The 21932-nt window shown below is 48.9% G+C and overlaps 2 protein-coding genes across 3 annotated transcripts; one reads left to right on the forward strand and one right to left on the reverse strand.

Moving 5' to 3' along the window:
• The first annotated feature begins 1047 nt into the window (after positions 1-1047).
• Positions 1048-3347, forward strand: SPRYD4 (SPRY domain containing 4). Its single transcript, XM_043447071.1, has 2 exons — positions 1048-1377; positions 1722-3347. Exons 1-2 carry the CDS (start codon positions 1170-1172, stop codon positions 2258-2260), a joined length of 747 nt encoding a protein of 248 aa, XP_043303006.1. The 5' UTR covers positions 1048-1169; the 3' UTR covers positions 2261-3347.
• Positions 3311-15909, reverse strand: GLS2 (glutaminase 2). 2 transcript variants are annotated; one of them, XM_043447070.1, is made up of 18 exons: positions 15265-15909; positions 11689-11788; positions 11175-11296; positions 10458-10587; positions 9867-9946; positions 9627-9790; positions 9056-9114; positions 7767-7799; positions 7436-7494; positions 6833-6899; positions 6679-6729; positions 6321-6497; positions 5496-5627; positions 5290-5382; positions 5041-5102; positions 4454-4530; positions 4099-4162; positions 3311-3975 (listed from the first exon to the last, which is right to left on the reverse strand). In XM_043447070.1, exons 1-18 carry the CDS (start codon positions 15375-15377, stop codon positions 3819-3821), a joined length of 1740 nt encoding a protein of 579 aa, XP_043303005.1. In that variant the 5' UTR covers positions 15378-15909; the 3' UTR covers positions 3311-3818. The 2 variants fall into 2 exon arrangements, with proteins under 2 accessions (XP_043303005.1, XP_043303004.1); XM_043447069.1 differs by having other exon boundaries at positions 15495-15894.
• Between the last annotated feature and the right edge of the window lie 6023 nt (positions 15910-21932).

Raw genomic sequence — 21932 nt, forward strand, 5'->3', positions numbered from 1 at the left:
CTTCTGTCTTTGCAAAGTTTCAAAAGAGTGGGGTTGTTGACAGTAATAGGGTGTGTGCTGGTTTTAGCAACCAGTCTCCTAATCTTGATGAGCTTCTCCAGTCCCTTTAATCTTGCCTCAGGTGGTTTTGTGGCTGGTCTGCCCTTTGGAACTCAAGTCATGGAAGCTGGAGTCATGTTTACAAGAAATGGGGACAAAAAGGCCTCTGTGCCTGGGAGCCCCACAGAACCCTGGTCAGCATCAATGGGATGTTATTTGGGTGGCCAGTAGAGTGTTGAGAAGAGCCTTTATAATCCTAGAAAGCAGGGATATAGAGACTCAAGCAAATAAAAACGTTCAAAATGTAGGCCCTCCATAATCACCCACTTAACTGATCCATTCTGAACCAAAATAGTGATATTTTGGGGTAAGCTGAGAAAACCAAATATGGAGTTAAAGCTTCCCTTGCCAGCCCTGAAAACACAAAACCAACATTTATTAGTATTTATTGTTAACAACCGCCAAGTACACAGTGGTTGTTATTTGTCAAGATGTACTCTAGGGTATTCTCTCACTTAACTTTTTTACTATGGCTGACAGCTAGCCTTTTTTTTTTTTTCCAATGAGACTATTATGGCACAGAAAAATTAAGTGGTTTGGAACTGTGGTGTTGGAGAAGACTTTTGAGGGTCCCGTGGACTGCGAGGAGATCCAACCAGTCAATCCTAAAGGAAATCAGTCCTGAATATTAATTGGAAGGACTGATGCTGAAGCTGAAGCTCCAATACTTTGGCCACCTGATGTGAAGAACTGACTCATTTGAAAAGACCCTGATGCTGGGAAAGATTGAAGGCAAGAGGAGAAGGGGACGGCAGAGGATGAGAGGGTTGGATGACATCACATACTCGATGGACATCAGTTTGAGCAAGCTGTCTGAGTTGGTGATGGGCAGGGAGGCCTGGCGTGCTGCGGTCCATGGGGTCACAGAGTCGGACACGACGGAGCGACTTAACAACAACCACACAGGTGGCGGGCTCGAACCCAATCATTGTTTAATTCTAGAATCTGTACTTATAACCATCTTGTTACACTTTCTAAACGTCCTATTTATTTAAAATAAGAACAGCATTCCTCTCCGCAAAAAATCCGATGAACCAACCCCCGAGGTAACAGAAACAGAGCTCATTAAGATGGCGGCTCCCTACGTCATCACACGGCGCGGCGCGCTCTCGGGCGCCACGTGCGAGGGCCGCAGGCGGGCAGGTGGAGCGGGGTCTCAGCTGGGGGCGTGCCCTGTTCATCCGCGGCACAAGATGGCGCTCCCCTTTGCACGTTCGTTGTGCCTGTGCCGCAGGGGAGCCAAACGATTGGGGGTTGCCGCCGCGGAAGCCCGCAGAGGTAGGATTCTATCCTTTTACTCTCTTTTACGTCCAAAATAGTTTCCGTCTGATATTCCTGGAGCCCGCGGGAGAAGCAGCCCCAGCCCCTTCGACTCATTCCCGTCCTCCACCTGCGTTGCAAACGCGGGACACTCTCTGGTTTCTTTAAATTACACGGTTTCTCCAGTCTGAGTTTTTCGGCTTCTCGGGCTGCCCCTACTAAAGCGCCCCCGCTCTCTTGTCCGTTCGACATTCTGACTCTAACGTGTTTCCTCGTGGTTTGTCTGCCTGTTAGACATCGGCTTGTATCCGTTCTAGAGTTCTAGCTCACGTCACCATCCAGTCTTTTTGCTCTGCCCGCAGGCATCAGTTTCAAATTGGAAGAAAAGACAGCCCACAGCAGCCTGTTACTCTTCAAAGGTGACACAGGTGTCAAATACGGCATGGTGGGATTGGAGCCCACGAAATTGGCCCTTAACGTGGAGCGCTTCCGGGAGTGGGCAGTTGTGCTGGCAGACACAGCTGTCACCAGCGGCAGGCATTACTGGGAGGTGACAGTGAAGCGCTCCCAGCAGTTCCGGATAGGAGTGGCAGATGTGGACATGTCTCGCGATAGCTGCATCGGTGTTGACGATCGTTCCTGGGTGTTCACCTATGCTCAGCGCAAGTGGCACACCATGTTGGCCAACGAGAAAGCCCCAGTTGAGGGCATGGGGCAGCCAGAGAAGGTGGGGCTGCTGCTGGAGTATGAGGCCCAGAAGCTGAGCCTGGTGGATGTGAGCCGGATTGCTGTGGTCCACACACTACAGACAGATTTCCGGGGTCCAGTGGTGCCTGCCTTTGCCCTTTGGGATGGAGAGCTGCTGACCCATTCAGGGCTTGAGGTGCCTGAAGGCCTCTAGTATGTCCATGACTGGAGTCCCTAATCACTCTCTTGGCCTGCCTCCTGCTCTAAGTGTCTGAAACCTTTTAACTGTGCCCGAAGAAACCGCTGGCTCCCAAAATTCAGTGACGGGTCCTCTGTGCAATATTTGTCATCTTCCTTTCTCCTACTTTGTGAAAGCTAGGCATATGGCCCCGCTCTCCCCTCCCCCAAACTACTGCCAGTTTCCTAGGCTACTATGAATGTACTTTCTCTGACTTGCATCCTTCACTCACTCTGCCTCCCTGTGTCCCGGTCTTTCTCAGACTGTATTCAGTCCGGGGGGGTCTTACCCTTCAGCTTTGTTTGAATTTCGTCACTGCACTACCTCTCCCTCCCTCTGCCCACATGTAACTCGTTTGTTTTGGGGGCTCTACCTAAATTTTCCCAGAGTAAATCCTTTCTACCTCTGGCTGGAGGAGTGGCACCGTGAGTGACTTGGCCCTTTCTGTATAGCATGTAGAGTTTGGGCTCTGGCTCCCTCGGGAAGTGCTTTACTGACCGTGTCAGGATGAGAACAGAGCCCTCCTTCCCTGATGCCTCAGTGTTAAGACTCAGCCTCACACAGCTGCAGGGCTCCTCACCCTGAGTCCATCTGCCTCAATCGCAGACCTCTGATAACCTGGTCATCTGTTGCAATCACTGGACCAGTTACAATCATGACCAAAGGGGAAGAGACACATGGGGGATATTGAGGGAATTAGTGCTAGAAACTTTTTTCTCCAGGCAGTCCATCTTCATTTCAGCCACAGTTTTGACTTCCAGAGCAAGGAAGGAGGCCTGAGGTGTTACACAATTCACTTGGGGGTTTGTTCAGACCCAAGCAGTTGCCCCCACTTGGCAGCGGAATACACTTAATCTAAAGCAGTATTTGGGATTGAGGAAAACCTAGTGGGGTGAGTATGTATGTGAAATATGTATTCTTTGGGCTCTGTCTGACCCTGTGGTTCCATCTTACTCTACAATACCTTTATGATGGTGATGCAGCTGGGTGGCCCTAGGGGAGAAAGAGGACTGGGTCTGGCAAAAATAATTTGTGTGATTAAAGTTTATTTGAGCACAAAATACTTCCTCTGTCTATAAAATTGCTATTAGCAGCAGCAGCACTTCTGGCCAAGGGGGAAGTCTCCAGACTACCAAAGCCCGGTACATAGCCCCCTCTTCCTCTGTGTATATACACACGTGTAGGGTGGCTAGAGCCCCCCGCTGGACACTCTCTCAGAATGGCTTCTTCGGAGAGAAGAGGGGACCTGCGTGAAGACCTGGGATGATCTGCAGTGGGCTAAGCCATTAGTCTGTACTTAGAGGAAGCCCACAGTCTTTGCAGGTAGCTCTACTGCAGGGGTCCACAAAAGGCACTTCTCTATCCTTTTTCTGCCAAGGGAACGGGGTATTTCAGCTCTTTCACAAAAAGCACTGGCCTTAGTCCTGGTCTCCACTGAAGCCGTGCGACCCTCCGTAGCATGTTTGGTGGTTATATGTTAAGTGTGTGGCCAGCTCGTGCTTTTTCTTGGGCAGGGACCATGCATGCCCCATGCTCACACCATGCTCTCTAAGTTCTCTTTGGACAGGGCCTCCGCTGCAGCCTCGGCCCAGGTCTCAGACGGTGTGTAAGACTCCTGGTAGTCTTGCAGCAGTCTCGCCACCTCCAGGTGGTTGAACTGCACCGCATCGTCCAGGGGGGTGTTGCCCCACCTGAGAGGAACCGAGACCGCCCCGGTTACCCGCCTGACCGGTGGCCGGAGCGCAGAGGTGGGGAGGTTGCCGCCCATTTTCTGAACCCCCCCCCCCCTGCAACTTTAGCTTAACCCTACTCACCTGTCCTTGACAAAAGGATTCACTTTGCAGGCCTCAATCAGGAATTTAACAACTTCAATGTGTCCTAGGAACATGGGCAGAAGGAACACGAGAGGGTACAGATCCTAATGCTTTGGTGTTAGCACGAATGCAGACACTCCACACTCCACTGGAGTCTGAACTGGAAGGGGCGGGGGAAGGCTTCTTCCCAGTTCTGCTCCCTGCAGCACCCAGTAACAGCCTGCACACTGGGGGCCACCCAGACAAAACTAGCTGTTGCCTCTGTAACCTTGAGGGCACACGTAATGGGGGTACTCTTGGTAGAAAAGAAAGGTCTTGGGATCTGCTTCCCCTCTTATTTTTAACCTTCAGATACCTTCAGCAGCAGCAACGTGCAGGGCGGTGCGGGAGTCATAGTCTTTCTGCTCCATATCCATGGCCGACAAGGCAAACCTAAAGGGGAGTAGAAAGTAGCTGGCGTTGCCCAGATCAGCCCGGAGTCAGTGGTGGCCTTTCTCAAGTGGGGTCAGACTGGATGAGTTCCAGAAGAAGCAAGACAGAGCTTAGGACGAGATCTGCGGACTCTGCACAGTCTGTGTTGTCCATCTGATGAGACTGCCAGCTCCTGTCAGGTGGGCGTGTGATGGTTGCGGGAACATCACTGCCTACCTGTAGGAGGTGCCCAGGACAGACTCATTGACGCTGGTAGTCCATTTGAGGCAAGGTCCTTACCGACCTCCTCGGACTCTGCTTTTATCACCCAGATTAATCACAACAGTGACTACCATTAATTAAGTTCTTATCACATGGCAGTCACTGTAAAGAGAAAACCTCCTTTAAATACAGCCTCTGACCATTCAGTCTGACTGTGAGGCTGAGGCACTTAACTATCTGGCTATGTTGACGGCTGATGAGATCTCTGACTAGGAGTACTTTTTTGTGTTCATTTGGTCAGAGAAGTACCTTCGAAGAGCTGAGACATCTCCACTAGAGGCAGCAAATAACAGGTTGACCACAGTCTTGTTCTGGAAAACAAATCAGACCCACCTGAGATGAACTGTGACTTTGAACCCACCCATGCCCAGCTCTTCCCAGTCAGCCTCCCTCACGGGTTAGCCTTAGGGGTTAGCTTAGCCTAGGGTTTTACTGAAGTGTTACATAATGTTCTCTGAAACAATCTTATGAGTCCCCCCCTCCCAGGGTCTTCCTTACCCGGACTTCTCCCCCTTCGCGCCGTGGGTCTAATTTTCGAGCGCAGTGCCTCAGGTTATCGTAGTTGTGGAAATTGAAGAGAGACACCAACCTCTAGAATTGTAAGGCAAGGAGACTGTTTACTCCCTCCCTGCACTTAGGAGGAGATCAAAATTGCTTTATTTTCTCATTCAAAAATAGGAAGTACTATATGCAAAGTAACTTACTTGGCAGAAGTTGACCCCCCTGTAGCTGTTCCCCAGCTTGTCCAGTGGAGGTGACAGACACATCATGCCCATGACGTTGGGCACCACCAGGAGGACGGCTCCTGACACAGCTGATTTGGCCGGCAGGCCCACCTTAGGGACAAAGTTGGAACTGAGGATGAACCAGAGATGCCCCAACTCCGGGTTAACAAGTTAGCCAATCCCAAATGACTGCATGGGCAAGGCCACGCCCATCTCAAACTGTTGGCTTGTCAAGTACCTTTTCTTATGCCTGTCCTCCCCCGCCCTCTTAAATTTGTGGCTTCAGTAAGGAACCTATCTACTCTGTGCCTGAAGCTGTCTTAGAGCTAGGACAAAGCCTGTCAGTTAACTTACATTCTGGTGGTAGGAGGTAGACAATAAACAGGTAGACAAAAATAAAAATAAACAGGTAGACAAAGGCAAAAATAATCACAACTTAGGATAACACTGGAAAAAGAGCAGGGTGCTGTGACTGAGGATGAAGTGGGAGGGAGGGATGTATCCAGCAGAGAAGTGGGTGGTCAGAAAAGCCTCTCTGGAAGTGACCGCCTGCATGAGACCTGAAGAGTCTGCAGCCATGTGAAGGGCGGCAGAGGAGTGCTTCTGAAATTGTACCCGCCTGCGTTCAAGTGTTTGAGGGGCCTGCTGTGTTTGGCAAAGTCCCCTGAGGGTTCTCGGCCTGAATTGCCCGGCTGGAGGTTAGTGAGAGGCAGGAAGACAGGGCCACCTCTCCACCTTCAGACTCAGCGCCTCTCCTTGGCTCTGGGCCCGTGACGAATGGATGGCAGGGCCAGACGCACTCACGTGGAAGGCAAACTGGCCCGAGAAGTCGTACATGCCGCAGGAGTGCATGAGGCTGAGGGTGTTGCGGACGGCTTCGGCGCTTAGCACGCTCTCCCCGGTGATGGGGCAGATGCCGCCATTGGCCAGGGTGGCCGCCATGACGCTGCCCGATTCGCAGGTCACCTCCACGGAGCACAGCTGTGGGGACGGGGCGGAGCTGAGGTGTGGAGCGGCGTTCCTGACACCCTGACCCCTCAACAGACTGCCCTGGTGTTTCTGAAGGACCCCGGCACCCCTGGTGACCATCTCGGGGGTCACAGGAAGGAAGGCGGTCTGTCGTATTCCCTCGGCCTTGGGCGGAGTGGCGGCGTTTGCTCACCTGGAAGTAGAGATCAAGGGCAGCCATCATGTCCACCCCTTTAGGAAAGCACTGCGAGGAAGGAGAGGAGGGAGCCATCAGCAGTCCCCGTCACGCTGCCCTACCACCGGCCGCAGGGTCCCCAGGGGCCTGCTCTCCCGCCTCTCCCGGTTACCTTCTTTTCCTTCAGATAATACCCGATGGCATAATTGCGATCCCCCGTTTCCTTCTCTGACTGGAATCTGAAGCAGACGCCCAGTTTAGTAGTTGACATTTGAAAGATGGGTGTGAGGAGAAGGGGGAAAATACCTTCCCTGAGCGAGAAAACTAGATGGCACACGTCAAGCTAAGTCAGCCCTTTCACAGATTCTCCCAGCGGCACTGGAGGAAGTGTCTGAGCCTACGCCAGCGCCGGGCCCAGCGTTATGGGGAAAAACACAACCAAACGCCATGGTGTGGTCACCTAGCCTCGGAAAACGGCGTTTTGGGCCTCGTGAAGCTTGGCAAGAAAGGGCCCAGGTGCAGACTCTCACGCTGTCTTTCACATTAAGTACTAAACAGAAATGGAACAAATTCTTTTACAAAGCAAACAAACGTCGAGGATGGGGCAGGCAGGAAGCTGGGAGGTCAGAGTTCCCCTGGGATCCCTTCCTCCTAACATTCTCTCTGTCCTCCTCCTTGATTCACCATGTCCCCCCACGGCGCCCCCCAGCAGGTGGGGGAACACACTCAGAACACCCCCACACACATTTAGCCAGTCCTGTGGACAGGGCCTTACGTGGCATTGCTGAAACCCATGTATTCATTCCCAGCCATTTTGTTCAGATATTGCAAGACCTGGAAGAGAAGAGGGCGCATGGGAGGCACCACATGCATGAGGACCCCTAGTGAACACACACAGGCTTCTGGGAGCCTCAGGCCTTATCCCAACAGGGAGTCTGAAGGGCTTCTTCCTCCCTGACACCAGATGCCCACACTTCTGGAAATAAGGCTTCCAGTACCGGCTGGTGCACCATCAAAGTGGGGTTAAAGCCAGGCACTGGGGCAGCTGGAATGGACACCTTGCCACGGAGAAGAGCAGCCAGGGGCTGAGCAGCGAGGGAACTTACAAAGTCAAACTTTTCTGCTATGTTACAGTCCATCTGCAAGGCAATGAAAAGAGCTGTCAGTGTTCTAAGCCTAGGAGGCTGACAGGGCAGCCCAGAAGGACCTAGCGGAGACAAACTGTTAGACTGGTTTTGCTACTCAGCATGTGTTGCGTTGTACAATGGCTTTTTTTTTCAAACTGAGAGTTTCTGTATCCATGTCTACGTAGTGATTTTAAAAACCATTTAGAGTTTATGATCAAGTAATGAGCCCAGGTACTTTCACCCCATCTGCGGGCCTCACCCGTCCCTGAGTTTCACTCCCATCTCCATTCTCAACGCCAGTCCTCATCCCTCACTGCCAGTTCCATGTTCCTGCTTCCCATCCCGTCCCCAAGCCCCGCCCCTCCTCCTGCGCCCCATCCTCATTGCTTATGCCCCTGCTGGAGCCTTACTCTCCTATCCCTGACGCCCACAGCCATCTCCAAGGCTGGAGTGAGTGATGGGAAAGGGAGGAGGGTGTGTGCGGCAAACACTGTAATTCTCAACTGTATAAACTGTATTGATAATTGAAGTAAAGTGAAAGATTTTAGCTGAGGGTCATGTCACTAGGGCCTGTTTAGATGGGAACGGGATGGGGCAGGTCCCAGATACAGGGTTGTAGACAGAGTGATCCCAGAGCAAGGGGAGAGCCTGGTCCCCGCCCCAAACCTCCAATTGCTTCCTGTCTGTGTCAACTACAGTGTCAACACAGCAGGAACTCTGACACCCGGGTCCCTGGGGGAGGGCTCCTAACACCACCTTCCTCGGGAGGGGCTGTGATTGGCTCTGGATTGTTGCTGCCCACGCTGCTCTCAGGTTCTTGCTCAAGCCCTGGGAGGCCTACAGCTGACAGGCTGGCCTGACATCCTTGCTCAAGGCCAGCTCACAGCTCCAGGTGACGTGAATAGCTGCCCTGGTCTGGCCATTCACCCTTCTTTCCTTGTGTCCCTCACCCAGAAGTGGCCAATCAGTACCCAGAAGAGCTGTCCTCCCCTTGTGTCTGGCATTTGGCCCGTGGTCCTAGGCTGGGGTCAGGACCTGCTGTCTTCTCTCTGGGCCAGGAAGCTCTGGGCTCCAGACTCAGGGGTGGGGGCAGGGATACAGTTCCTCTTACTAATGTCCTCGGCATAATTTATGAGTCCCTGCTGTGTCTTCACTGCCCCCTGGGCACCCTCAAAGGAAGCAAGGCCCCACCAGTCTCCCTGGAGAGACAGGCAGATATAAAGGACAGCTAGAGAGCAGTGCCTTCCAGAAGCCCAGGCAGCACTGACCTTGATCAGGGAGCTCACGACAATGGCGCCAGCATTGACCATGGGGTTATGGGGGATTCCTGGGGAAGCACAAACCACCCAGAGTCTTATCAGCCCCTGAGTGAAACCTTTACAGCCTGCCCACTCTGCAGGGTAGATGGGAAAGGGTTCTTTGCTGGGGAGGACGGCGTGACAGAGCTGGGCAGGAAGGCCAGAGGACTTCCCTGGTGGCCCAGTGGTACAGAATCCCCCCACCAATGCAGGGGGCACGGGCTGGATCCCCAGTTCAGGAAGACTGCACATGTCACAAGGTAACTAAGGCCGTGCGCTGCAATTCCTGAGCCCGAGCGCTGCTGCTGCTGAAGACGGGGTGCCCCAGGGCCCGTGCTCCGCAAGGGAAGCCACCGCCCTGAGGACAGCGCACCGCAGCTGGAGCAGCCCCACCGCCACGCTGGGGAAAGTCAGCACAGCAGGGAGGACCCACTGCAGCCAAAGAGAAAAAAAGGAAGGGCAAAGCAGCACAAGCCCTTGGGAGAGGGCTGGGACAGGAAGGGGCAGCTGTGAGTCTGGTCTGGGCCCAGGGGGTGCTCACCTTCCTCATTGAGGGAGAGCGTGTTGTAGCGCAGGCCGCTGGGCTCCTTGCCCACGAACCTGTGCACGTAGTCCGTGCCCAGGGTGCTTATGGAGATGGCGTAGGTGAGGGGCTTCACGCAGGACTGCAGGCAGAAGGGGACCTTCGTGTGGCCCACGGAATGCCTGGGGGCAGACGGGCCGTGACGGGTTGGCCCCTGCCCTGCACCGGCGCCCGCGCCCGCCCTCGCCCGCTCCTCACCGCTGGCCATCCACGGTGCACAGCGAGACGCCCCACAGGCCCGGGTTTGACTTGGCCAGCTGAGGGATGTAGGCTGCCACCTGGGTAGGGGCGGGTAGGGAAAACAGACAGAATGGAGAAACGGACATGGAGGGGGGAACAGAGCTGAGGGTCAGATCAGGAGAATCTTTTAGATAAGAGCTAAAATTCCGACTTCTGCAGGACAAGAGGGTTCCCTCATTCCTGGTGTTCCTAGAGACACCGAAGCCTTAAGTCCTAGGCCTTACCCTTCTGCAGACCCACTCCTATAGAGATATCAGTCAAGCGCATAAAAGGTATTAATACAAAGAGAATACTGGGTTAGCTTTCCTTTCTCTTCTTAGGCTCAACAACCCTATAGTCTCTTTCAAAGTTCTATTGAACCCTTATGTCAGTTGTCTCCAAAAAAACATCAGATTCCCTCACTTGCTCTAGAAATCACAGGTAAAAATACATAAAGCCCCTGTCCCCCACTTTTAGAGGTTCTGCTTCTCATCTCTTGTCAGTTGGGTTTCCAGCGCCAGGAAATCCCCGAGAAGCAAAGTATGCCTGGCCCAGCACCCTGGCCCTCACCTCGCCTCCAGTGAGCTCTTTGGCATCCTCAAAGATGCGGTCCACGTGGCTCGTGAACTCCTCAAAATCAGGAATGACAAACTTCTTCCGGAAGGCCTGAGTCAGTAACACAATGTTGCTGCTCACACACCTGGATCCCAGACATGACTGGGTTAGAGGGCTGGAGAGACACGGCTGTGACTCATGTGAGGCATGGGGCTTGGGAATAAAACGTGTGAGTGTGAGTGGTCGTGGTTTGGGACCAACAGCTGTGTCCCCTTTGGTCTATCACTGGATCTTTCTGGGTCTTGTTTCTATGCCTCTAAAATGAGGGGCTGTAATGACAGGGAAAGATATTCCAAGACATAATGTCCTGGGATGGGAGGAACAAAAAAACATGAATAATCTGTATAGTAGGTCAGTTTTATATTTTAAATCTTAAATGTTTACATGTGCATATGGATATGCATAGGACATTACCTAGAAGATACCTACTAATCTGTTTACTTCTGGAAAAAGGGACTGGGATCGGGGAGAGAGGGAAAAGAGAACATGTATTTCTCTGTTGTTTGAATTTTTTATATAAGTATAGGCATATTCACGTGTTGCTTGTGTAACCAGTAAATAATAACATTAAGTGAGGGGTTGACTTGAATCCCTAGGATCCCTCCCGGCTGTTAAAGTCTGTGTCCCCAGAACAGTTTTGAGAGGGGGTGCCCATGTTTCCTGGGCCCTCACTTTCGGAAAAGATCTCGGTCCAAGAGGCCACCACTGTTGGACTCTCGAACCATGCGGCGCATGAGGCTCATGCAGTCCCGGAGCCGGGGATCTGACGTCTGCAGTCCGGTGGCCTTCAGCGCCTTCCGGGGAAAGAAGCCTGGTAAGGTCAACTACAAGGACAACAGTCCAATCCTAATCATTTTCCACAATAGATAACAATGAACTCAACCCTAGCTACTGCAACAGGTGGAACAAATGGGTTTTCAGACTAAGAAAGGATGGAGTATAACAATTTTGAAGGCTAACATGGGTTTCCTGCCCTTTTTCATCAAGGCAGCTGGTTTCTGAACCCCAGAAACCCCTGGTTTCTGTCCCCTAGCTGGGACAGCCTAGGCTATCTGCTATCATCAGCTGTTTTTCATCCTCATAATGAAGCCGCCCATTAGCTGCCTTGTACCTGTCCTACCTTCCTTTTCCCAGTTTCCAGAGATCCTAAGGGACTAGTATCCTGAGTAGGTGGAGAGGAACTTACAGTGGTGAACTTGTGGATGGGGATTCGTTCCTGTCCCTCAGCAACCGTGTAGAAGAGCAGGTCACCCAGACGGGACAGCATGCCACTCTCTGAAGAGTCACTGTTTGGAGGCAGAGATGGGGAGGGGGACAGGAGCCTGAGAACTGCCCCCTGCTCCTCCTGCTCGCACAAGGGCTGATCAGCAGGGAGGCGTCCTTGGTCTACCCTCCTCCCTGAACCATCTGATCTATCCCTATAATTCTAACCTTCACCTTTGTCCTGTTCTCCAGCTTTCTTTTGTTCCTAAACTTCAGACATATGTTTCTAGTTGCCTCCTAAATAATTGCATTTCTAGATGTACCATAGCACTGCAAACTCAGCATGTCCAAGTCTGAGGTCATCTTGCCTGTCTCCCTCCCTCTGCTCCTCCTCTTGTGCTTCCCATTTGGATTAACAGTGTTACCACTTACCCACGGGCCAAGCTGGAAACGTGGAATCATTTGGAGGATCCCCATACCTTACACCCATAACCAAACCTGGATGAATCTATCAAATCCACACGCTTTTCTTCTCTCCCCCTCTGCTGGAATAGGGTAGTAGAAAGTACAGAAAGTAGAAAGTATTGCCTCATAATAGCTGTGTGATCTTAATATGGATAGTAAGTCAGGTTATTTAATACAGCTGAACCTGCTTCCTCATCTCTAAAAGAAGGGTTTAATACCTATTTCACATGGGTAATGTGAGGTTTAATTTCAACGACATTCCATGAAAAACTATCTTTCACAAAGTAGATGCTCAGTGGCTCCTTGTTTGTCCATTACACATTCTCTTGCAACCCACTGTTCACAATGTGACAGTTATCTTTCTAACACTCAAATATTATTTCTTTAATCAGACCTTTGATAGCTCCCTAGTACCTACAAAGTAAGTTCTATTTCTTGGTATGGCATTAAAGGTTCTTTAAAACCTGCCAACATTCCTTTCCTACTTTCTACCATGCCCCCACACTCCAGTTATGCCAGGAGTAATATTAAATAAAAGAAGCAAGCTGAAGAACACTGTTTATACTACGTTTACACTATGGTATTATAGTATGTATTACTATATATTATGGTACAGGTAATGAATACGGGGCCCCCAAAGGGGCTAAGGCACTGTCAGGATTCCTGGCCTTTGCTGTGTATACTGAAACTTCTGCATGGAAAGACCTTCTCCTCCTTCACCCGCTCATCCTGCTCATCCTACAAGGTCCATATCAAATGTTATTAACTCTGTAAAGGCTTCCCCAGACCCCTAGATTTTGCTTATGCTGCTGGTATGACACAACATACCATCTTATTGACAATCGTCCCTGCTCTACTGTCTTGTCTTCTTGGGTTTTTTTGGAGACAGGGCTGGGCCAGGCAGCATTCGGGATGTTAGTTCCCCTTCCAGAGATACCAACATATATTTGTTGATATTTGCATAGAATATCTCTAGAAGGTTGTACAAGATATCAATGAAAGATGTCTCTGCGGAGCAAAATTTCCTAAGAATTTACTCTAAGACATAATTGAACAACTGCATAAGAATATGTAGTAACCAAACTGGAGATTGGTTAAATAAATTAGGATATCTCAATACAACGGAATCTTACAATGACAAAACAGCAGCCATTAAAAGGACAATATCATGCATGCACACATTAAATCAGATTAAAAGCTGTTTATAAATGGAAAAGATAGGCTATCAAAGAATAGGAACACTATGATCCTACTTTTGTTAAATTTTTATATATCCATATATAGCATACAGTATATATGTGGATATAAATCATGGATTTATATTGAATACAGATATATGGTTACCTCTAATATTGGGACCTTAATTTTTTCCTTGATACTATATTTACCTTGTTTTTCTTTAATAATCAGAAATAAAGCTAAATATTAAAAAACAAAACAATAACCTGAATTACAGGGCTTTTCCTCTTGGCTGCCCTCCTTCTCCACCAAGAACATGTTCCTCTCATGGTGCCACCTTCCCAGAGCCCATGCCCCTCCATGCCCTCAACTCCTGCCCAAAGGAGGGTCAGTCCAAGGCCTTTACCAAGAAGTCTCTGGGCGCACAGGCAGCAATAGGTAGGAGAATCAAGTTTCCTAAGAACACTTCCAACTGTAAATCAAATACTCCAGTTAAACACACACACACCACTTCTATTACCTGAGCCACAGGATAAGGAAGGAGGTGTGTGTGTGCAGGAACCAGGGATGTCTCTTGCTCCCCATCCCACAGAAAATGTGAGGGTGAGGGAGATTAAACCTTTTCTCTATCCCACAACTGTTTCTCTCAAGGTGATTATTTGGGAAAAGTTTGGATGGAGAGTAGACAGGGAGACAGAAGGTTTATTCTTTACAGTTTAAACATTCTGTGTCTCCTTGAAAAGAGGCTGATGTATAGCATAGTAACAATTCTTACCAATAATAAATTGTTTAGTTGCTAACTCTTGTCTGACTCTTTTGCAACTCCATGGACTGTAGCCAGGCAGGCTCGCCTGTCCATGGAATTTCCCAGGCAACAATATTGGAGTGGGTTGCATTTCCTTCTCCAGGGGATCTTCCCCACCCAGGGACAGAACCGGAGTCTCCTGCACTGGCTGGTGGATTCTTCACCACTGAGCCATCAAGGGTAAATAGATAAAGCTTATTGCATGTTACCTGTCCAAGACAGGGGGCTTCCTGGGTGGATCAGACGGTAAAGAATCTGCCTGCAAAGTGGGAGACCTGAGTTTGATCCCTGGGTTGGGAAGACCCCCTGGAGAAGGGAATGGCTACCCACTCCAGTATTCTGGCCTGGAGAATTCAACTGACAGTCCAGGACAGGAAATCCAGTGGTGGCGAGGTAGAGGACAGAGTGGTCTGTCTGGTTCCTTTAATTATAGTGTGCATGTCTTTATGATTGCCATCAATAGATGTCAATGACAGGGAAGTTGGTTCATTTCTTATTTTTGCTATAAAAGAGCATGGGCTACCTGCATAGTGTCTGTGTTGGCTTCTGGGGATGACAAAATTTCCTGCTCAGTCTGTTTCTGCGTGCGGAAGACAAGAGGCTCATCCACCAAATGTTCCCGGGTTGTGGGGGAGCGAGGTTCAGCCTCGAGGGCTGAATGAGAGACCAAAGGAAGGAAACACCTTAAATCAGGGAGCCGCCTCAGCAGCACGTTTAATGCTGCTGGATCTGGTTTGGGAGATCTGCGTCTTATGCTCTTCCCCTCCATTACAGATTTTCCTCCTTCAAAAACCAATCGGAGAACCACCCTTATTCTAGATTAGGGAGTCCTGATGACGCACACAACACATACCCAGAGGACACACGCACGTATCTGCGTACCAATAACACTTGAGCATCACACATTACATGCCGAAACACAGACAGGCCACACACAGATCCAAGTACACCAGGACACGAGGCAGGCTGTTCCACACCCACGCATCCCCGAAAATACACACGAGGATCAGGGGGAAAAGGAGGGTGAGGATGGGCAGTGCTCACACTGCACTCAGACACGTGCACCAAGCAACACTCCGCGCCCACCAGCATTCCCAATTAAGTACGCACCTTGGATAGGCACCATCCCGAGCGCCGACCTGCCCAAAAGCCCTCCCGGGCGGACGGCGCGTTACCGCCCGAGCGTGGCGGACCCAAAGCCCCAAATCTAAAGGAAAAGGCATCGCAGGCCAGTAAGCGAGGAGAGGAGAAGGGAGATGGGAATAGGACTCGGAAGCTAGCGGGAGCCGCAGTGGGAGTGGGAGCGAGCCTGTCCCTTGCCCCTGTCCCGCGAGTCTTACTGGTCCTGGTGCTGCGTCTGGAGGCTGTGCGGCGTCTCCCTGCCCTGCGCCGCGGCCTCGCTGAGGTGGTGCCGGGCGCCCCAGCCAAGGAGAGGGTTCTGGCTCAGGTGACCCCAGCCTCCCCGCCGGCAGTGACTGCCGGCCCTGCTCAGCGAATTCTGTAGAGCCTTGACGGAGCGCATCCCCCCAGCTTGCCGCCCGCTCGGCCAGAGCGCCCAGGCCGTGTGAGAGGTGGTTGGAGCGAGGGGCGGAAGAATCGCAGACCAGGTGGAGAGCGCTCAGTGATGGAGCGCAGTGGAGAGGAGAGGCCGGTGGGTGGGGTTGGCGCAGGAGGAGGGGCCGGTCTCTACAAGGCTCGGACAGGGCCAGGCGCACCCAATCCCCCCGACACAGGCATCGCGGAGGCGCGCGCGGGCGCAGAGTACCTGGCGGGGGGCGTCTACCCGCGGGTGAGAAGGGGGCGGTGCTCGAGAGTTGGGATGGACAATGCCCAGGTCCAATCATTGAGAAAGTTAGAAAAAAAAAAACCAACTTGGGGGCGGAGATAAGATGAGGCTACCCAATGAAAGCAAGGCGGCGGGCCGTCCATAAAGGCGGACGGATTCCTCCGCGCCCCCGCCCGCTGCGGATAGCGGTACCTGCGGGCGCTGAGGGCGGGAAAGCCGAAGCGGGGGCAGTTGCGAGGGCCAAGGACGCGGTGGCGGTCAGGACGATGGAAGTCTCGGGGAGAGGGGAGAGCGGTACCCCTTTCCACTCGGATAAGAGTGAGCCCTGTTCAAGAGGCCTCTTAAGTGACCTTCGACATTCGAAGGCCAGAACCCGCCCTCGTAGTGCGGCATCGAGGCTGAACGCCGAGTCTCCAGCACGTGGTGTTGGTGAGTGAGGACTCAGATGGCTGGAAATTACCCGGGCTGCAAACAGCCCGCAGCACTTAAGTGAGATCAGTGGGCGGAGGAAAGATCCCCCTAGGTTGCTAGGGTGCCTGGGTTTTCGTTTTATCTCTACTACTTAGTGGCTGTTTAAGATTTAGGTGTCTTTAATTCCGAGCTCTTAAACATTTTATAAACCGTTAGGTGCTCCCAAAATTTTATTTTATTCGATTGCTTGCCTCTGTATTCCTCACGGTTAGAAAAGATGTACAAAAACAATTTTGAAAACTAAGCGCATTCAGAAATTTTATCATTTGCGACAAGGAGAGCATTCGCCTGTATCATGACAGCATTTAGTAGAAGCTCATGGAAATAATAACTCTTATGGTGTGTCAACCACTTTATATAGTCTCCCTCCTTACCAGAGACCTAAAGAATATCTGTTATTAGTCCCATTTTGAAGATGAGGAAACTAAGACTCAGACATTAAGATTTTTCTCTGACTCAGATAACCCCTCTAATAGGTACCAGGATTGGGAATCAGACCCAAGTCTCCTACCTCAAGGCCCGCTCCATCGTGCAGCCCTTACCAAATTTAACCATTGAATTATCCCAGGAAATGACCTCTTTCCTGAAGGAAGATTTGACCAGGATGATACACTACTAAGAGTTGGTTAGAGGCTCACTGTATCACAGAATGTCACTAGCTTTCCTTTTTGTTTTTGGAATAAAATGAGCATCAAGGGTAACTGTGGGAAAAGAAATATCAAAACCATACCCTGGTGTGTTCTGTGGAAAGGCAGTTCTCCTTTGGCTTGGTTACGGTTGGAATGTTTAGTTTGAAACCAAGCAGAGTGACCTTTCCTTTCTGTTTTTTCTCTGCTGTCGTCGCCGTTCCTTAACTGTCCCATCCCTTCTCCTTTAGGTAGGACTCTAACTCAGCGACTCCAGCATACCCTGACTGCCTTACTAATGACTTTGCCCATTACTTCTTTTTTTATTATTATTTTTAATTGGAGGATAATTGCCTTACATTGTTGCCTATTGATTCTTTAAGAAAGTTCTGGGTCTTAATACTTAGTGTAAACTTGAGCCACCATTGATTTTTCCAAATGTAGTAGGCTAATTTTATCCTTATTTCACAGGAATGTTGTTTCTCTGAAGCTTTTTGAGCTGTCAAGAAAAAGATGACATGCGTCAGGGCATTTCTAAGCATTACCCAGAAGGTATTTGCTTCTTTTTATTTCCTAGCCCCTGCTCTTTTGAATTAGCTTTAATGATAATCAGTAATAAGTTCCTCACTCTCTTTCTCCCTGGTTCTCTCAGATAGTGGAAACTGCTGGGGCAGTGAAAAAAATCTACTGGTAGAAGGGGAGGTTCTTTTCATAGAGACTTTGGACTCTGCATAGAGTTCTTTGGCTTTTGACCTGATTCTTCCACTATAATGTAGCTAGTTTTGCATGAGGATGACCGATGACTTGAGAAGCCTACGGCCTTTAAGAAGACACAAGTTTGTCATTCTAGGTGGTTAGAGTTTGGCAATGTCAAGTTCTTTTTCTGTTTCTGCTGGGAAAAGGTCCTATCTAGTTAAATCTTTGCAGAAGTATTCGCCAACTGTGACATGGCCAGCTAGATCTGATTTTTCACAAGTGAAGGAAAACTTTCAGGTATCTCTAATAGTAGATTTTTAGGTCAGTGCCTGGTTGTGCTAAAGTTTGTGGTATAAGGAGAAGGATTTCGAGTTTTTAAAATCAGAAAAACTGTATCTTCCGTGGTACAAAATTACAAACTTGATGCTTATCTTTGGAGGATGTTTATTTGTTATGATTTAGAGACTCATTTGTTCTACTCTTAGACTGTAGTTAGAATCTCAGTCCAAGTGAAAGATTATTTCATGTAAGTTATTTTTTCATTAGTGTTTGTTCTGCTAATGTTGCTTTCAGTTCAGTTCAGTCACTCAGTCGTGTCTGACTCTTTGCAACCCCATGGACTGCAGCACGCAAGGCTTCCCTGTCCATCACCAACTCTCAGAGCTTACTTAAACTCTTGTCCATTGAGTCAGTGATGCCATCCAACCATCTCATCCTCTATCGTCCCCTTCTCCTGCTTTCAGTCTTTCCCAGCATCAGGGTCTTTTCCAGTGAGTCCGTTCTTCCCATCAGGTGGCCAAAGTATTGGAGCTTCAGCTTCAGCATCAGTCCTTCCAATGAACACCGGGACTGATCTCCTTTAGGATGGACTGGTTGGATCTCCTTGCAGTCCAAGGGACTCTCAAGAGTCTTCTCCAATCCCACAGTTCAAAAGCATCAATTCTTCAGCTTCAACTCAGCTTTCTTTAGTCCAACTCTCACATCCATACATGATTACTGGAAAAACCATAGCTTTGACTGGATGGACCTTTGTTGGCAAAGTAATGTCTCTGCTTTTTAATGTGCTGTCTAGGTTGGTCATAGCCTTTCTTCCAAGGAGCAAGTGTCTTTTAATTTCATGGCTGCAGTCATCATCTGCAGTGATTTTGAAGCCCCCCAAAATAAAGGCTATCACTCTTTCCACTGTTGCCCCATCTATTTCCCTTGAAGTGATGGAACTGGATGCCATGATCTTAGTTTTCTGAATGTTGAGTTTTAAGCCAACTTTTTCATTCTCTTCTTTCACTTTCATTAGGAGGCTCTTTAGTTCCTCTTCACTTTCTGCCATAAGGGTGGTGTCATCTGCATATCTGAGGTTATTGATATTTCTTCTGGCAATCTTGATTCCAGCTTGTGCTTCATCCAGCCCAGTGTTTCTCATTATGTACTCTGCATCTAAGTTAAATAAGCAGGGTGACAATATACAGCCTTAACATACTCTTTTCCCGATTTGGAACCAATCTGTTGTTCCATGTCCAGTTCTAACTGTTGCTTCCTGACCTGCATACTGATTTCTCAAGAGGCAGGTCAGGTGGTCTGGTATTCCCATCTCTTGAAATGGGTAGCCATCATAGTCAACAAAAGAGTCTGAAATGCAGTACTTGGATGCAATCTCAAAAACAACAGAATGATCTCTGTTTGTTTTCAAGGCAAACCATTCAATATCACAGTAATCCAAGTCTATGTCCCAACCAGTAATGCTGAAGAAACTGAAGGTGAATGATTCTATGAAGACCTACAAGACCTTCTAGAACTAACACCCAAAAAAGATGTCCTTTTCATTATAGGGGACTGGAATGCAAAGGTAGGAAGTCAAGAAATACCTGGAGTAACAGGCAGACTTGGCCTTTGAGTACAGAATGAAGCAGGGCAAAGGCTAATAGAGTTTTGCCAAGAGAACACACAGGGTCATAGCAAACACCCTCTTCCAACAACACAAGAGAAGACTCTCTACGTGGACATCACCAGATGATCAATACCGAAATCAGATTGATTATATTCTTTGCAGCCAAAGATGGAGAAGTTCTATACAGTCAACAAAAACAAGACTGGGCGCTGACTGTGGCACAAACCATGGACTACTTATTGCCAAATTCAGACTTAAATTGAAGAAAGTAAGGAAAACCACTAGACCATTCAGGTATGACCTAAATCAAATCCCTTAACGATTATACAGTAGAAGTGAGAAATAGATTCAAGGGATTAGATCTGATAGACAGAGTGCCTGAAGAACTATGGACAGAGGTTCATGACATTTTTCAGGAGGCAGGGATCAAGACCATCCCCAAGAAAAAGAAATGCAAAAAGGCAAAATGATTGTCTGAGGAAGACTTACAAATAGCTGAGAAAAGAAGAGAAGCAAAGGGCAAAGGCAAAAAGGAAAGATATACCCATTTGAATGCAGAGTTCCAAAGAATAGCAAGGAGAGATAAGAAAGCCTTCCTCAGTGATCAATGCAAAGAAATAGAGGAAAACAATAGAATGTGAAAGACTAGAGATCTCTTTAAGAAAATCAGAGATACCAAGGGAACATTTCATGCAAAGATAGGCTCAATAAAGGGCAGAAATGATATGGACCTGACAGAAGCAGAAGACATTAAGAAGAGGTGGCAAGAATATACGGAAGAACTGTACAAAAAAGGTCTTCAGGACCCAGATAATCATGATGGTGTGATCACCAATCTAGAGTCAGACATTCTGGAATTCAAAGTCCAGTGGGTCTTAGGAAGCATCACTACAAACAAAGCCAGTGGAGGTGATGGAATTCCAGTTGAGCTATGTCAAATCCTAAAAGATGATGCTATGAAAGTGCTGCACTCAATACACCAGCAAATTTGGAAAACTCAGCAGTGGCCATACGACTGGAAAAGGTCAGTTTTCATTCCAATCCCAAAGAAAGGCAATCCCAAAGAATGCTCAAACTACCACACAATTGCACTCATCTCACACACTAGCAAAGTAATGCTCAAAATTCTCCAAGCCAGGCTTCAACAGTGTGTGAATCGGGAACTTCCAGATGTTCAAGCTGGATTTAGAAAAGGCAGAGGAACCAGAGATCAAATTGCTAATGTCCGTTGGATCATCAAAAAAAAAACAAGAGAGTTCCAGAAAAATCTACTTCTGCCTTATTGACTATGCCAAATCCTTTGACTGTGTGGCCCACAACAAACTCTGGAAAATTCTGAAAGAGATGGGAATACCAGACCATCTGCCCTGCCTCCTGAGAAATCTGTATGCAGGTCAGGAAGCAACAGTTAGAACTGGACATGGAACAACAGACTGGTTCCAAATAGGAAAAGGAGTACATCAAGGCTGTATATTGTCACCCTGCTTATTTAACTTAGATGCAGAGTTCATCATGAGAAACACTGGGCTGGATGAAGCACAAGCTGGAATCAAGATTGCCAGGAGAAATATCAATAACCTCAGATATGCAGATGACACCATCCTTATGGAAGAGAGCGAAGAAGAACTAAAGAGCCTCTTGATGAAAGTGAAAGAAGAAAAGAGTGAAAAAGTTGGCTTAAAACTCAACATTCAGAAAACTAAGATCATGGCATCCAGTCCCATCACTTCAAGGGAAATAGATGGGGAAACAGTGGAAAGAGTGACAAACTATTTTTTTGGGCTTCAAAATCACTGCAGATGGTGACTGCAGCCATGAAATTAAAAGATACTTGCTCCTTGGAAGAAAGGCTATGACCAACCTAGACAGCACATTAAAAAGCAGAGACATTACTTTGCCAACAAAGGTCCATCCAGTCAAAGCTATGGTTTTTCCAATAGTCATGTGTGGATGTGAGAGTTGTACAAAAGAAAGCCGAGTGCTGAAGAATTGATGCTTTTTATTTATTTATTTATTTTAATTGATGCTTTTTATTTATTTTTTTAATTGATGCTTTTTAAACTGTGATGTTGGAGAAGACTCTTGAGAGTCCCTTGGACTGCAAGGAGATCCAACCAGTCCATCCTAAAGGAAATCAGTCCTGGGTGTTCATTGGAAGGACTGATGCTGAAGCTGAAACTCCAATACTTTGGCCACCTGATGCGAAGAGCTGACTCATTGGAAAAGACCCTGATGCTGGGAGGGATTGGGGGCAGGAGGAGAAGGGGGCGACAGAGGATGAGATGGTTGGATGACATCACCGACTCAATGGACA

Source organism: Cervus canadensis, chromosome 25 (assembly GCF_019320065.1).
Source record: "Cervus canadensis isolate Bull #8, Minnesota chromosome 25, ASM1932006v1, whole genome shotgun sequence".
Lineage (NCBI taxonomy): Eukaryota > Metazoa > Chordata > Mammalia > Artiodactyla > Cervidae > Cervus > Cervus canadensis.